Source organism: Netta rufina (genome assembly GCF_964035555.1).
Source record: "Netta rufina genome assembly, chromosome: 7".
Classification (NCBI taxonomy): Eukaryota; Metazoa; Chordata; class Aves; order Anseriformes; family Anatidae; genus Netta; species Netta rufina.
In genome coordinates, this window is record NC_140130.1 from 16,138,435 (window position 1) to 16,155,866 (window position 17,432).

The window sequence follows — 17,432 nt, forward strand, 5'->3', positions numbered from 1 at the left end:
CCCCCGACCAGAAATAGTTTCCTGTACCTTGTGACCAGGGCGCTGTACTCCTCTGCTGGTGCGCGGCCAGGCCGTGCGGTGCTGGAGGGCCGGGGAGCGGGGTGCTGACCTCCTGTCACAAGTTGTGCCGCGCCTGCTGCCCGTGATCGCTGCCGGCCCTGCCCGCTCCCCTCCCTCTGCAAGCGGGTGTAGGGTTGCAGGGGAGCAATTGCTCTTGATTTACATCTCCGGTGGCATTTTGATGGTTATGTCATTTTGTTTGAGCCTCGCTCCGTCAGCTGTCCGTCCTGGCTGTCAGGGCTCGGTGGCTGAGGAGCACGTGATGAGGCCTTACCTCTCCTTCCCCCTTTGCTCAGCTGTTTTTGCCGTCTGCTTCCCCGTGTCCTTGTGCTCGGGAACAGATTCCCTGCGAGTGTAACTGTGCACGAAGGCAACGTGATCTGGGTGGGCAAAGGATCCCCTCCTGTAGGGCTTCCAAGTGGAGCTGGGAGGGTAAGCGGGGAATTTGCGAGCCCCGGGCGTGCGCGCGGGTTCCAAATACCTCGTCTGAAACCGGGGTCCTGCTGCGAGAGCGTGGCCTGGCTGCGGGGTGCTAGCGCAGGCTGCTGCCTTGCAACTGTTCTGCAAAACTTGGGTTGTGAGGTGCTGCTGAAAGGGGAGCCAGGGCCCCCGGCAATGCAGGCGAGGAAGCGCTGGCTCCCCGGGCCCTGGTGCACTGCGTGGATCCTCTCCAGGCTCCTGCCGCCGGCTGCTTTGCTGGAGTGGTTCTGGCACGGAGCTGTAAAATATATGCAACAACAACAATAATTTCCAGAACTGAGAAGGAAGGAGAGATGAAAGGAGTAATTTACCTTCCCCCTCCCTGAACAGCAGCAGATGAGGATGTAAGCACATCTCAGCCCATATAAAATATTAATTGGGACATTTTCTACAGTTCAGCAGTGGGAAAGAAGACAGAAATCCTGCAGTGCCCTGAGCTGCTATTCCCAGCTCGGGAGAGGTGTTCTGAGCTGCGGTCTGCTGTGGTCTGTCTCTTCTGCTCGTGGGGAAGAGAACGGTTACACAAAGCTGCTCTGTGCAGAGGGAAGGGAAGACTACACAGAGACCGTGGAGCTGTGCAGGCTGTGCTCAGGCAGGGCAGTGTGGATGTGGGTCTCCAGTGGGGTTCGTGTAAATCAGAGGATGCTGCACTTCTACCAGGGATCTGCCAAGCAGCCAAGGCCCTGCTTACTCCTGGGGAAAAACTTGGGTGGCCCAGGGGATGCAGAGGTGTGTTTTCAACCCTATGTGCTGAAGATCTGCTGGAGGAGAAACATCAAGATCTGGCAGCCTACTTGGCTGTTCTCTTTATCTGGTTGGGCTGGGAGGGAGGGCAGTCCTCTTCTCTTGCCTCTTTCTCCACATCTGCATCCCCAGGGGTTAAGAGTTCAGCAGCTTCTGGGGCTGCCCCAAACATTTGCCTCCCTCAGCTCCTCTCAGTGAAACTGTGCTTTAATGGAGTACAAATCTCCTGTCTGAGCCTCAGCAGCCAACAGGCCTCTGCTTTTTGGCTGAGATGGGCAGAGTTGCCCTAGCTCCCTCTCCTTTCCTTGCCCTCATGCATATTACATTTCTAAGCAGGAGAAACTATTTTCTGCTCTCCTTGATGTGTTTGTCATTAATCCAGCTGACTGTCCTGCTTAAACTGATACTGCCTTTGGGCTGGAATGGGCATGTTTAGCATTTGGGCAGGGCTTCTCGCCTGGAGGTCTGGAAGTGCTGGGTCAGCATTTCCCCAGCGCCGCGGGCCATGGGTGCTGCAGCACGGTTACCTTTACGGCTCGGTGGAGCTGGCAGCGGTCCCTGCATCGTGTGGCGGCTGTGCCTGAGCAGTAGCTGTGTATTTCTCCCTCCTGCTCTGCCTTTCTTCCCCACTGTTTCTCTGAGGTGGCAGCAGGTCCTGTTCCATTTCATCTGGGCTATTTCTTCAGAGGCTGTTCTTCCTCTTCTCCAGCTTTGGGGAAGGGGTAGGTCTCAGAAGAGACTTCACTAGGAGTGGTGTTGTGTGTTTGTGTGCCTGATGGAAGAGTGGTGTCGTGCTGCTGCTCACTTTGAATCCACGCAGGAATATCAGTGCAGCACTAACTCTGTAGCAGGAGCAGAGGTCCTCTGCAGCCTCAAATGTAGGTGCCTGCACCACCCTTGTCTGCAAGAGGTGTGAGGTTTTGGGAGACGGTTCTAGCAATTCCCGGTCTTACCTGGGCCTCTGGATGTCTGCTGGGTCACCGTGTCCCTTTCTTTGTTGAATATGAAAAAGAGTCGAGCTCAGAGTTGTGGAGCTGAACACCTTGTTTCTTACTCTTTCAGATCACCAGAAACTGGAACGTGAAGCTCGAATCTGCCGACTTCTGAAGCATCCAAATATTGGTAAGCTTCTCTGGGTTCAGAGGGTCAGGGGTGAGACAGGAGGAAAGCATCTCGTGGAGCATGCAGTAAGGGAGCAGATGGATTCCAAATGTTCACCAGAGCTTGTCAAACATGCCTGTTGGCATCACCTCAATTTCTTGTTGACAAATTCTGCATATGACCCTGTCCTGTTCCTTTAGCATCCAGGCCCAGCAGCACACCCAAGTGTGCTGTGTGTGTGTGTCCACTTCCCATGCAGAGCTTCTCCTGCTCTATAGGTGATGCACAATGTGGTTAAAAAAATAATTAAAAAAAAAAAAAAAAAAAAAAAAACAATCAAGGGAATAGTTTTATCTTGAAATACAAGAAGGCAAAAATAAGACACATCTTCAAGCCAAAAACACAGTTTGTACTGAACTGTAGAAAGAGGGCATGAATTTAACATCGTTCCAAAGCACTATGGAATATTTTGCTTAAAGGTTTCTTTTAGTGATGTTTTATGGTGCTGGAAGTTACCTTGAGCAAGGTATTTGCACCATTTATCCTCCCTTTTTTAGGCTCTAGGTAAAACCTGTAGGACACTAGCAAAGGTCTAATTTAATTTCATTTTGGGGGCAAAACACTCAGATACACCAAGTTGCCACCTTCAACAAAACCAATGCTAAATGTGTGGGAAACCTGTAGTGTGGTTGGATGGTCTTCCTTTTGCTTAGCTCTGTCACCATAGGTAACTTTAGGGCATCTGTGTGGTCTCCTCACTTCCAGCTTCCTAATGGTATGCTCCTATCCTCTAACGACCTGGAAGAGGAAAGTTACTTACAGCATGCCTCACGGACCGGTATCTTTAAGCTGTTCCACATGTGATGAAGAAGTAATTTCAACTAGGGTAGGACTTCACGACATGCAAACCACCTTAGCGGCAGCTTTTCAGCAGAAAGCTTGTTGGATCTGAGTGCAACTGTGGAGTTCTGGCATGAGGAGAGGATCAGTGAGCACCTTCTACAGTAATATGTGCAGTGATTGAAGTGATGAATACACCAGCCAGTAAACTTAGTGCTTGACAGTGTTTAGAATTACAAAACTCTTGCTACTAGCTAGTTACTGAGCTTCATTTGCCCCATAAGGCTCGTTGCCCTTAGTTTAGTAGGTGATGTCACTTTATATTTTGGCCTGGACTTAACTTTCATCATCTTTCCTTTTATCAGTTCTGACATCTTTTCTTGTCAGGCCTCTCACAGATTAAATGTTGTACCCAAGAGAATAAGCACTTTTGTAAGTAAACCCAACTGGAAACAGAAACATGTCACGTTCCTCGTTAATTCTACAGCTGGTTCTTCATCTGCAGCGAGTAGTGATGCTTGTCTCCTGCTGTATTGTGGTTTGGAAGAGCGTTTGGGGGAATGTCAGTGGTTCTTGCATTTTCTGCAGAGCATTTTTTGTCTTCCTAGAAAGAACAGTTCTTATTTTAAGAGAAAAGAGACGAGTCATTCTAAACTCAATGGGTGGTTGCAAATAGCAATAACAGAATTGTGTCTTCTGCCTACAACACAGAGTTGAAGTGTGTTGAAAAAGACTTCAGGAAGTTGTGTGGTCCATTCAGCAGTTCTGTGAAAAAATTTTATACCTAGCTCATTCAGGCATGTTTGCTCTTAAAACCATATAATAATAACACAGCCTCTAGCGGCAATCTCTCAAATGTTTAATTCTTCTGTCAGACATTAGAAAAAACATACTTTGCTGCTGTCTTAGCTTGCTGTTTCTATTTCTATCCAGTGTATATGTAGAAAGTAGTTTTTCTTTAGCGTAACTATCTTTTACATATTTGAAGACTGTTATCATGTCTCTTTTTAGTCTTTTTTCTTCAGACTAAACAAACCCAGTTCTTTCATTCTGCTCTCATACGTCATGTTTTTAGACCTCTAGCTCTAGTCTTTTTTTTTTCCCTTTCTCCTTTGGATTCTGTCCAGAGACTTAATGTCTATCTTGAAATGGGATGCCCAAAACTGTATGTGGGAGTTTAAGGCCGTGTTAGCAATAGCTATAGGGGGATAATTGCTTCACCTGTCAGACCAAAGCTATTCTTCTTTTGGCAAGTTTTGCAGGTCATGGATGTTTAAGCATATTGTTGATGCACATTTGTTTTCCAACACATTATTGTCTCTGACTGCTTTCTGCAGAACTTCTGGCAAGCAAATCATTTTTCCATCTTGTACTTTTATAGATGAGGATTCCTATCAAAGTGGGCATTACATTTGTCCCCATTATAATATGAAAGTAAAAGAAGTGTTTTAAAAAAAACAAAACAAACAAACAAAAAAAAAACACTGTGTGGGTTCTCCCCAAATTTGTCAAGACCATTTTGACTTACTTTCTGATACTAAAATATGCTTGCGACTCCCACAGTAACATGACTTTCAATAACAATGCTGTATATTGTGTCATGTAGCTGGTTAATGAAGCTGTTGAATACTGTTGGACTCTGGACAAACATTTCAAGATCTCACTCGATATGTTGTTCCAGTTTGACAGTAACAATTCTGGGTATGTCTTCTCAGTGACTTGTATCCAGAGCTAGCTTACAATCACGTATACACATATTTTCAAAATCACTTATGGAAATAGCATGTAAGATGCTGTCAGAAGCCTCGTTGGAGTTCAGATAGTACGTGCATTGCTGCTTCCATGTTCCTTGCACTTGTTATGCTGTCACAGAGGGAAATTGTGGTGTTCTGATATAGAGGTAGGTTTTTTCCTTGAGTCGTATTGGCAGTTAGTAATCACCTAGTTACTGCAGCTCCCTGTTGTAACATCTTCTGGATGAATCCTTGCTTTGTTGCCTTGGTGTGAGCTGTGCTAGCAACACTGCACCAATCCTGAAGGCTTATGCAGATTTTGCACTCACTTTAATGGAGGAATAAAGTTTTGTTGTTACCATTTGTGTTGGAAACTGCATTGCAGCACGTCCTGCTGCTCTGCAGTGACCCGAGCCTGTAGTGGGTCCAGGGCAGAGGATCGCAAGTTACAGCCCTGTGAGATGTGCTCCCTTTTCTCCTCATTCTGCCTGCACGTGGGATATAAAGCAAACCCGTTGAATTTGTTTCTCACCCATTTGCAGTTGATTCCGGTGTGGTGATTCCAGGCTGCAGCATGCTGACTCTAACACTCCTACTCTGATAAAATAAAGGTTTATTTGGGCAAAAGAAATAGTGGTATTTCCATTTGTTGTAGCTCTTTGTGAAATGACTGCTCTCTGAGTTATCCTCGCATGCCTTCCTCAAACCTCAGCCCTAATTATAGGCTCTTGCCCTGTAATGGGGTGTTTTGCTTGTCTTTAGATGCACATTATGGTGAAGGTAATCACAGTGGAGTAATCCTTCAAAGAGCTTAGTGCTGCAGCGTGGTTAGTCCTTGATCCAGAGAGCGTTTCTGTCTCTGGACAGAAGAAAGTTGACCTGAGGCCATTCTCTGACTGCCGAAGGCTTTTGGGATCCATACCATGCTCTCACTGGGAACCATCCATCTGAAAGCACCATTACGAGTGGTCACATCAGACTTGATTTCGCTAGAGGAAGGATTTCCTTGACTTTCAACTTGTGTTTTCAATACTCCTGACAGCTTTCTAATATTTAGCGTTCGGGCTCAGAGAAACCACTTGCCAGACACGCTCACCAAATACCGCCAAATTGGACAGATCAGCGGCCTGTTTTAGAGGGAAGATGGATGCAGCAGTTACCGAGGATACGGGAGCCTCACAATGAGGCAGAAAGCAGCACTGCTGAAACCTCCATGTCCAGAAGCAGACAAAATGCTTGTGGAAGTCAGCAGCAAGAGTTGTGGCTCCCCGGGGAATGGCTTCACCATGAGCAACCTGGTGTTTTAGTGGTTCGTGTACCTGTGCACCTTGCAAGTGTTTGACATGGGTGTGTTTGGGAATATACAGAATAGAAGGGGACGATATGGCACTTCCTGCCCTTGGTCCCCGCTTTGCAGGAAAGAAGCAGGTTTCTGTAAGCGGGCTCATAGCTCAGCCCCTTCACTTACAGGTGTTTTCCCAGTTGTGCTACTGCAGCTTGAGCAATGGCCAAGATAAAATAAACTTCACCGTTGCTTTCTTCTTGTTGCAGAGCTAAACTTGCAGTGTTTGGAGTATCATCTCTTGCTTACTTTTGGTCTTCTGCTTAGTTGTAAACTTTATTTCAATCAGCCTGTGTGTTAGATTTAAGTCCTGTAATTCAGCCACTACCTAGGGATTCTCTGGTGGAGAATTCAGTTTTTTTCCCTTGCTACCCATCAAATACCAGAGCAGTGACAGCTGGGAAGCCCGGTATCTTCCTGCCCAGATGTGAAACGTGCAGTGCTCTCCTCTTCTAGGGCTCTCAAAGCAATGACAATGCAGAATTGGATAATTCTTATTCATAGTTTGGAAAACTTTTCTCTAGCATTACTGTGCTTGTCCACCGTGTTTTTAGGTGTTCCTCTTCTCCTTTTAAATTCTCTTTATTATGCTAGTCTAAATATGTCCCTCTTCTTTGGACTTGTCACCAGATGATCTGTCCTCTTTCTTGGGTATTTTTAACCCAGCTGTACAAAAGTAGCTCTTGAATATCTTTTGTTCATAGCTCAAACCGAGCACTTCATTATTTTGACCTTCTTCAAAGCAGTTATTGTGTCCCAGCTTACTGCAGCCTTTGCTGTGAGGAACTGCGTGCACTTAAGTCTGTAACAACAAAAACATATTTAAGAGAGGCTGATAGCCAAGTGACAGAGCCAAATTCTGGTTCTGATTTCTGCCTCCATATCCTTTTCTGAACTGCTTCAGAGTTAATTTCTTTGAGGGAATTTATAGCAGCAGTGAAACGCTGTCTCAGCATCTATCAGAATTATTGCTTTTTCAGGTTTTTCCTGCTTCGGAGCTTTTCTCTAAAATACACTTGCAGTTGAATTCTTGTAATTTTAACTTCCATCTTCTTAAATAATGAACTGTGATTTTGGATAATTCCTTATTTAACGTAGGGAGAAAATGGCCCAGAAATCTCGTGTGAATTAGCAGAATTTATTTTGACCCAGTTCAGTTTTATTTCCGTTGACAAGTCTGTCCTCAAGTACCTGTGTCTCGTGGGAGTGATTTTAATGGGTAATTATTTAAAATTAAATAAAAAGCTTCCAGTCTTATAGTCCCTGTGTGCTTACGTGATAGCTATGATCAAGGTGTAAGTTGCTGTAAGGACCGGGAAAGATTTGGTGCTTGTGTCTGCAGCCCCTTGGAGAATCCCCCAGCACTCAGAAGTAGCCTGGGTGGCAAATGGGGTGCCTGGCCTGCCGAGCCAGCACCGGTTGTGCTGGCCTCATGCTGTCAGCTGCCACCAAGGTTCCCTTGTTCCTCAGTTGCTCATCACGACAAACTCCTCTCACTGAGCAGGCCCTCGCTTTTCCCCACCTCCTGGTGTTTTCCTATCACCTTTTTTTTTTTTTTTTTTAACAAGAGATTTGAATTGCTTCCTAAGTGAGCAAGAAAAAAACTGTAGGCTGTGTTTTGCTGTAAACAGCAGATTTCCTTGTTTTCATTTGGCTGCAGACATCCAGGCTGCCTTTGCCAGTGGGACAGGAAGGATGCCGTGCCCGAAGAGTAGCTGAGAGGCCGGGCATTCCCCGGTGGTTTGGCTGCATTTGCTCCCTTGTGGCAGCTCGGTGGTTCCAGGTGGGGTGCTCCCAGACCTGGCCAGCCGTGTCCAACTGCTGCCTGCGCTCTGAGTCGCTGGGGGCTGCTGTTCTCACTGAAACCCAAGTGGGGAGTGGGAATGGTGGAGGGGAAGAGGCCTTGTGGAAGAGTTCTGGTTTGTGGCTTTCTTAGCTGTTGAGCTACGGAGCACAGGTCAAGCCAAGGTGATCTTGGCTTGGCACCTCTAAGTTGCTCTCCTGTGAGCTGCAGGTTGCCATTCACTGCTCACCCAGCTGCGAGGAGGCTCCCCAAAACTCCAGGTTTTTATTAGTCCAGCTTCTTATTTCTCCTCCTTCCTTTTATTTCTTTCACTAGCTATTGCTTGTTTACCCTTTGTTTTCTCCTTTCTGCATCCTCTGCCTGTCATTTTGCCTGTAGTTTATAAGAAGCATTTCTCCATGATCCTGCTCAATTTGGGGCTGGAGTGACAATTGCGTTTTCTTCCTTGCCAGGGAAGTGTTTATTCTGTATGTCTGTGTGGTCTGTGCTAGCGAGATGCTCGGGTTGCATTATTCATCTCTGTAGCTGGGAGATTTAGCCGTACTCAAGCAATTCCTTAAAAAATAAAATTTAAAAAAAAAAAAGAAGTGGGATGCCAGCCAGCTCATTGGGCTTAAACTCAACAATACTGCAGAAGGCAGAGGAGGATTCCCCTGCTGTTTTTTCCCCTGGCTGGAATAGCACGGAGGCAAGGGAAGGACCCTCCCTTGGGGCTGTCCCTGCCCGAGCACCAAACAGGTGGCTCCCCACAAGCTGTTTTGCCCTGATGATGGACACGTGAGTAGCAGAGATGCAGAGCCTTGTGAGGGACCTAAAATTTGTTGTGGTTTCTTTTTTAAAACACTTTATTTATTCTAATGAAGTGGATGTTCTCTGTGTATTTTCTTTGAGATAGCACTGAAGTTGGCTTGTTGTTGTTACTTGATTTTATTTAGAAAATGCTCCAATATAATATTTGTGGTTATCAGAAGTGCTTTGCTTATCTGCTAGGCTGATAATCGGAAGTTAATAACAACAGCTCTGGATGGCCCCGATGGCCCTGTTATCGGGAGAGTAGGAAATCTTCCTGCTAACGCGCTCCTTGGGCTCATGTCATGTTTGTGTAGGGCACAGGGAATGTTATGGATCATGTACTGAACTTCAGCCTCGCACTACAGGCTTTGCAAAATGAAAAAAAAAAAAAATTTATTTGGCAGTGAAATGTTTAAAGGCACTTTGAATGTGTTCTCTTTTTTTACTTTTTATCTGTGCAGAAGGACGGGTTTCTCAGCAGGAAAGATACTGCTCTCCCTACAGCTTCTGTCTGGGCTGTGGATTGCTGCGCACCCCCTGGAAGGGCACTGCCTCGACCTTATTACTTAGGGTCGGAGCGTTAAAAAGGTTTCAGTGTGAACAATGTGGAAAAGAAAAACAACGGCGCGTGTGGCATTTCATGCTCCCGCAGGACTCTTCCTTGTCTTTCCTCGCAGTGTTCAGCAGCCTGGTTCCTTCTGAGCGGAGCAGCGCTAACAAGCCCTTCTTCTCTTCCATTTTCCAAAGCTTTAAAACTGCAATTGGTGTGAAATGCTGTGGGCCTGGGGTGTTAGCAGCAAGCTGGTGGATATCCAGCATCCTCTAACTGCTCTGTGGCAGATTCGGAGGGAGGAGGAAGGAATGGGTGATCCTGAGGGACTGGTTAGCAGCAGCACGCCCCGTCCTGTTAGCTAACTGTCCTGCTGCTGCTGGTTACCGCCGCAGCAAAGCTGGTCATTAGCTGCCGGAACAGATCATTTCGAGAGGATTATTTGCGTTACACAATTTAATGCTCTTTAATAGCAAATTTTTAATTAAAAGGAGAGTCCTTTTGGAAGCAGCCTGAGCAGCTGCAGCTGAATTCCGCGTGTTTAATGTAATTACAGCAACAGCTGGGGCGGGAGCCGAGCACCCGGCTCCCAGGCGCTCGCAGGTTGGCGGTGGCTCCTCGCGGGACGGTGTGATCCCGAGCGATGCGAGCCGTGCGGGAAGGCAGGCTTGGGGCCGGTGGGGCACTTCCCGGCCCGGCTCTCGAGCTGGTGAGCAGCTGGGGCGCGGGGCTGTGGGTGGCTGCCATCTGCGCCAGCTCGCTCGTCTCCTGTGCTGCCACAGGCGGCGGCGCTCCGTTTGCAGCCTGCCGGGCCGTGTGGGTTTGTGTCTGTAGCTGCAGCATCTCCTGGCACAAGGGAGAAGATCTTTTGGAAGAGGACATCAGGCAGCTTTTAGCCTCCAATTTTTTCTGCTACTGGCATGCTCTGTCTCTTGAAATATGCCCCTTGTGGTATCTCTTTCTTCCTTCCGTTCTCTGTGATACAGGCAGATGTCTGGCTGGGAGCTGCTGCGAAGTGAAGCCGTGGCTGTTTGTAATGAGTGGCTGACCTTCTAATAGCATCCTTCAGTCCGGCAGATCCCAGAGCACTTTTAAGTTTGCGCTACTAAGGCCGTGTGAAAGAGTTAGAGCACTGCAATTACCACGGCCCAGGAGACAAGCAGAAATCTCTGTTGCCTTGTATTGGCTCTGCTGCAGGTACTGCAACGAAGGCGACTTAAATTGAGAGCCCCTTAATTTGAGAGCTGTTACATAATCACAGCACGCACTCTTTGGTGGTGCAGAGGTGGTTGGCCAATAGTGTGCTTTATTTTCCAATGACATCCAAATGCTTAACACTCTAGGATCACTAGTGAACCTAGATTTAGCTTCCAAGGTCAACGTATCCTATCCTGGAGAGCTGTCCTTAAGGACAGGGAAAGACCATCGGTATAAAGGAGCAAGTGTGTTTCAGCCCACACTACCTTTTCCTAAGCTGAGATGTACAATTGTGAAGAAAACAGGAATCACCCCGTGAAACTATTTTTCTCCTTGTATTTTTGCCTTGTGTGATGACTTGGGTAACTGCTTGGCTTGCAGAGTTTACTTGCAGCAGGTTGCCAGAAACCAGGGTGCCCGAGGAGAGCCTGTGGCAGGCCAAACCCCCGGCAGCCCCGCTGTGCCCCTTGCTGGGGTCTGGACGTGGCTTACGGGGGAGAGCTCGTCCTGGGGCCTGGGGAGGCAGGCCGGAGCTCCTGGCCTGCTGTTCTGGAGACGAGTAAATGGTGATCGTATTCAGCACAGCAGGCAGAGCAAAGGGAAGATCTGGGTCACATGAAGGCTAGCCATAAGCTGATTGTGACCCCGATGTTAATTGGCCTTTGAAAAGTGACCCTTTAAAAATAAGATGCCAGTTGCCTTTCAGTGTATTCTTATGTTCCTGTTGTTTAGGTGAACCTCAATAAAAATTGAAAGCTGTCTTCTGATTTCTTTGTGATTTGCTTCAACTTTTGCATTCTCTGTCTTGCTTTGCGTGACTCAGCAGCGACTTGACTCAGGCTGGCACCTCTGTTTTCAGGGAGCCTTTCCCCTGATCATCGGGTGCTTTGCAGCATGCTGGGGCTCCCGGGAGCTGCGGCTGCCTCTACAGGGTCACTTCGTTCAGGAAGGGATTGCAAAACATGGTGTAACTACTTCTCACTAAAATGCTTGGCTTTCTGTAGCTAATAGCATTGCTTATTGATGTGTTTTGTTTTGTTTTAAGTGTAGGTGCATGAGGATATTGAAGTACTTTAAAGTATCAGCTTGAAGTTTTGTTCTCGAGGCAAGATTTCCAGGGAGACCCTGAAGACAGGGCAGAGAAGTAATATTCACAGCGTGTGCTCTTAGTAAGTGCTTGAACTCCTGGTGCCAGCTGCTGGGAGGTTCAGTGAGTGTAGCTTGTCCCCCTGAGCCCCTCGCTGTGGGATCAGGCTCTTTGAAATGCTCTGGGGTGCATTAGGGCATCAGACCCACACAAGGCAGAGAAAATGATTTGCATAGCTTACATTTGGCGGGGTTGAAGATGTGGGTTTCTGAGAAAGGGGGTGGCTTGGTCTCCCAGTTCTTCTGTTGTTAGTTACTTTTTCCAAGAAACCAGCGTTGTGGGTGATGCTTTCTGTACTGGTGGTACCCGTTCACGTAGGACGAGACCTGCAGTTTGCTGGTGTTGAGGCTGGAGAGCAGACAGAAGAAAATGAAGCTCAAACCAGCCAGCGAGGCTGTGCCTTGCGTGTAGTGGTGTGTGGCAGCTCTCTACCAGGGCAGCTACAGGTGTGCATCTAACGGCGGGGCAGCGTTATGCAGCAGGCTGTGTTGCACAGGGGGAGTACCGCTCCTGGTTCTGCTCCTTGGCTTAGCAGCTGTCCTGGCATTGCTTTCTAGCACTGTGGTTTTTATTTATTTCTGAAGTTATGAGTAAAGAGTCTTACAGAGTTAATAATGTGCTTGGGGACGGTAGGAGCCCTCTGTGCTTGGTGCAGATAGGGCTGGTTTCTGTGCTCTGACTAAAACCTTGGGCAAAGTCTTTCACCATATCCTGTAACTGATTTAGCGCCTTGCTGTCGGACTGGCTTCTGTTTTCTTTCTTACTCCTCTCTGCTTGTTTGTGCCTGCTAACCTTCAGAGTAAGTGCTCTTTCTCCCACCAGAGACCTTTGACATGGGAACGGTCATAAGGTGACCCCGAGCGCGCCTGGTGCTGGCAGGGGCTGATTTCCTATATCTGTGCGAATTCCTGCGGTAACAGTGTTTGCCTGGGGAGGAAGCACGGTTTGAATTGCTGCTTCTGGGCGACAGAAGCAGCTAGTAGAAATAATCTGCTTCATCCTCTAGTGAATAGAGCGAGGTCAGGTTCCTTTGGCAAGTACTGGGCTCCTTTGTAGCTTGGTCGCCTTTCGGGAGCCCCCACGTTTCTGTTGTGCAACGTCCCTCTTGCTGGGACCTGAGGTGTTACACGGGGTGTGCATTTGTCAGGCCTGCATGCTGGGCACAGGCAGCCCTGCCCCTGATGAGAGCGAGAGGAGGGGTCTGTGATATTTTGGAGGAAAAGAATAGCTGGGATAGGTTTTATTTTTGATTGATCGCTTTTTCTTATGGATAGTCAGCTAGTGTGGAAAGGCACCGTCTGCTCTTGCCGTGCCCCACCAGGTATTGCTTCTGTGTCTCCCCATCAGCACTAGTGTGAAGCAGGTGTGGGCTGCAAGTGAAAGTTTTGGTATGTTCAGCCTTGTCTTAATCTTACTCAACCCCCCATATCACCACTCCCCCTCCACAGTTAAAGCCTGGTGTTTTGAGCTGTTGAGCTGTTGTTAATTATTCCTCCGCAGGGTGGTGGTGCCCGCTGCCATCTTTCCCATTGCTCTTCTTGTTTCCATTACCCCCCGAGCTTTGTTACCTCAGCACATCAAATCCTGGCAGATTCTGTTCAGCACTGCTCGGGGCGGTGGCGAGGAAGCAGCTCCCTCGTTAAGTTAATGGCTCCTCCTGCCCCCGAGGCCCATGCTCCTCTGTGCTGGGGCTGTGGGGTGCTGTGCTGGGGCTGTGGGGTGCTGTGCTGGGGCTGTGGGGTGCTGTGCTGGGGCTATAAATGCAATTCTCCGTCCTGCTCTCACGGTTCCACACCTAACTACACAAACAGCGCCCGGCTGACCTTGAAGGCTCTTTCTGCTGCCTCTGCCAGTCTTTGCCAGCTGAGTTGCTGCTTCCTTCCTTTTTCAGAACGTGTCTGACAAAATCCATTTCCTCAGGACAGAGAAGTAGCACCAATCAGCTCCTTTCTGTGTTATTTTCTGATGGCACTTGCTGTCTGTGTCTGTGTGTCAGAGCTGATAGCTCACTGTCTCTCCCTCCTACCTGCAGACGTGCTCGCTGCTCCTCGTTCCCGGCCCCTGCTCTGGGCACGCTGGTGGCTGCCCTCCTCCTCTGGCAGGGTTTTGTCCGTGCTGCCTCCCCCCAGACTCGCCGTTTCTGGCAGCACTTTGCTGACCTTTCAGGTGCTGGAGGGAGGCAAACGCTTTCTTGCATGCTGAGCATCACCTGACGTGACCTTATGAGCACATTCAGCTTTCCTTGAAGTTTCACCATCTGTTCACCATTCCCTTCTCACAGTGCTCCTTCGCAGACTTCTGCCCGTGTCCCGGGCCCTAGCTCTTGCTGATGTGGCTGTCTCGTGCGTGCACATCAAACAGCCTTCTGCACTGCACTGAAAACCTCGTGGCATCGGGTGAAAACCTGCCCTGTGCTGGAAATCCAAGTGCTTGTCTCAGCCATGTTCTGTCCTGACTGGCAGTCTTTCCCCCCAGGGAGGACCCTCCTACCCCGTAGCTGTGTAATGCCACCTCGGCCGGGCTCTGCCAAGGGCTCAGGAGGCGAGTTTGTGCACAAACACAAAGCGGAGTTGTGAAGAAGTCATTACAAAGCAGACCAAAACTGCTTATGTGGTAGAGATGTTTATTTTAGTTACCTGTTTTGCTGAGAATTATGGAAGGAACTCGATTCTTACAGGTCCTGTCTCTGTTTTCCTGCTGTGGGAGCAGTTGTACCTGGAACTCCTGCCGTACTGTTCTCCAACTGTGCATGCTTGTTCGCAGCATCGTACCCCGTGGGATGCTCCCAAACCCCCCCGGTTAGATGCAAAGGGAATGCTGAGGAGAGGAGTTTGGCCAAGGGACCAGTAGAGAGTTTGCAGATAAAGGCTGGGAAAAACAGGAGCATACAGGAGGGGGGACTAAGGAAAGCAGGACCTGCCTTTAGGGAAGGTACTCGAAGTGCTCTCTGCCCCGCTGTGCTACGCTCAGTCCATGTGTCTGTGCATGTGGAAGTGTGCCCTGGCAAAGGAGAGCTGCAAAGAGGATTAAAGGAGGGCACTGAGAACATCTGCAAAAGCTGTTCCTTAGGAGAGGGCCTGTGCCAAGTGCTGGTTTGGAGCGGTCCCAAGGTGGTGCTGGTGGCAGACGTCACGGGCCGTAAGAGGGGCAGGCTGACCTGCTGCTGGCGGGGAGATCATCGACATGTTGGGGAAAGCCAGGACAGGCCGCATGTGCTTCTTGTGGGGAAGAAGGGAGGACAAGGAAGGGATGCGAGGTGCCGTCAGAGCGCCAGAGCACGATACCCCTCTTGTACAGCTGAGAAGAGCGATGTACTTCAGGCAATGGTCAATTACAGGGTGCTGCGGGGGCTGAGACCCAGCCCAGGCTCAGCTACTTCCGTGAACCCATAGGGAAATCCTGGAGGTGGAGTCCTGTAAATAGCTCCTGGCCTAGGCGGGGAGTTGGGCTTCAGGGACAGAGTCAAATAGGATTGCTCGGTCGGGACTCTGATGGCAGGGCTAACAGTGATGTTTGCCAGCAGGGGAGAAAAGCAAAGAGGAGAGGGGGTAGCAATATGAAACTGAGCTGTTTTTCCTCTCAGGTTGGAATTAGTACCTAGAATTAGGCTAGAATTAGTCAAAAAACATCAAAGAAAGTGAGCTTTTGATTCAGACAGGAGGAAATGACACTGGAGGAGCAACGCGTCTCTGCTGGCTGCACAGCTGCAGTTATTGTTGGTGCCTCCTTGTAACGGGGGGGAGGAGGGCAGGGCCCGAGAGCCCCCCCAGCACCCACGGACAGCAGCCCCTCACGGGGCAGCTCAGTCCTGGTGGAGAAGGGGGCAAGCAAGGGGAAAAGAGCGGTTAAACTGGGGAATGGGAACCAGGACTAGGAGGGGACGGGTAAGGAACCTGAGGGGGGTTGGCGTTTTAAGGGGATTATGATCAGATATGTCTGTGGTAACAAGTGCATCAGAAAAAATAGGTGACAGAGGGTCTGGGTAAGGGTTTGGAGTGTCAGTCAGCATGAAGTCAGGAGAAGGAAGTGAAGGGAAGGTGCTGGATGCAGTGAGCTTTGCGGATGAAAGGCAGAAGCAGAGGGACAGCACTAACATGCAGTTAGGGTTGGAAATGGATTTTGGTTCGGCTGTTTTTTTTTTTTGTTTGTTTTGTTTTGTTTTGGTATTTCTTCTATTTGAAGGTTCTGAAAAGGAGGTGGGGAAATAAGAATGGGTGGGGAGAGACTGCAAAATGTGTGCATGGAGGAAAGAGTGGGTAGATGTGAAAGGAGGGCTCTGAAGCGTTCCAATGCCTTTGACCATTTGCTCTTCTCTGAGTTTGTTTTGACGCTGGGGAGGGGTGGGTGTGTGTGAAGGACACCCATCTGTTCCTCTGAGATAACAGAAGGAAATGGGTCACTAAGTGAGCACACAAAGTGAAGGACAGGGAGGATTAATAGACTGATCGGGTTGAGGGAGAACTTAGTTCTGTGGCTAGGTTTGATTTGTGAAGTGTCATGTTTGCTCCACGCTCAGTACGTCTCCATTTCTTGGTTGTGTTTTCGCAGTTCGGCTCCATGACAGTATTTCAGAAGAAGGTTTCCATTACCTCGTCTTTGATCTGTAAGTGTCTTTATTTGGCTTTGATGCTTCATCAATGACACAGACATGCAGATGGTTGACTAAGAGTTGGAATAAAAAGCACCTGAATTAATATAATTCTCCTTTTCTCTTCCACGACCTGCACGTAACTAGTCCACTTGACAAAAATCCATTTCCTGTGTGGCAGGGAAAAAAACACTCCTGGCAGCAGGTGTGGGATGGCCAAGGGCAGCTATCCTGTGCGGGGTGGCTACGTCTGACCTTTGTCTCTAAGACTCCTCTGCCCCGACTTGGTGTTTAGAGCCCTGTAGAAGGGTGCGGGCAGTTTGGGTGTGATGCATCCTCAGTGCCCTGTGCGCTGCTGGTGCAGTGATGGCCCGGGGGTCGCGTGGCTGTGCCCCTGCTGGCTGTGGGGCTCTGCTGTGGCTCCCCAGTGCCTCAGGTTGCTGCTGGGGCTGCTCGGGGCCTGCTGCAGCAGGGCTCCTGGGGAAAGGGCACAGGCAGGGAGGCAGTGCCCATCCCATGCAGCCTCCCAGCCAGCCCCAGGCAGGCTCTGTAACGTCCCTTCTTTTACACTGCAGGGTTACTGGTGGGGAGCTCTTTGAAGATATCGTTGCCAGAGAATACTACAGTGAAGCAGATGCCAGGTAAGACTGTTTCCAGACCCTTCTGTGCGTGTGCCATGTGTGTTGGCAAGCGGGGTGAGTTTCCTGACCGCTTTGTGCATGGCTTTGTTCTGAAACTCTCGCTCCCTGTCTGGAAAAAGCAATTCCTCTTTCTGCCATTAGCATAAACTATTGTCACCGCTCAGCCTGACTCACTGCGGCCCTAGCCCTTGCTGCCTGCAGATGCTGCTGTCTCGGCGTGCTCTTTGCTGGGAGACCTGTTGCTAGCGGCTTTGTGTGCCTCTGACCTTTCTGGTGGCTGGCGACGGCGTGTCCTTACTGAGCAAATGCAGAGCAGAGCTGTCCTCTGGCTGTGTGAGAGCGGCGGCTGCCTGGCCTCTGCCTTCCCGCAGCGGGGCTTCCAGTGATGTGCCGCTGCTTTTGGGCAGAGCTGG

General features: G+C 49.2%; 1 protein-coding gene across 11 annotated transcripts in view; it reads left to right on the forward strand.

Annotated features, from left to right (window-relative positions):
• CAMK2G (calcium/calmodulin dependent protein kinase II gamma) overlaps window positions 1-17,432 on the forward strand; it is a 109,735-nt gene that overhangs the window by 46,318 nt on the left and 45,985 nt on the right. For all 11 annotated transcript variants that reach the window (XM_084290047.1, XM_084290045.1, XM_084290049.1 and 8 more), the window contains exons 3-5: window positions 2,347-2,406; window positions 16,339-16,393; window positions 16,954-17,019. In XM_084290047.1, coding sequence (XP_084146173.1) covers window positions 2,347-2,406; window positions 16,339-16,393; window positions 16,954-17,019 — 181 coding nt within the window. The remainder of the gene's footprint in view (window positions 1-2,346; window positions 2,407-16,338; window positions 16,394-16,953; window positions 17,020-17,432) is intronic.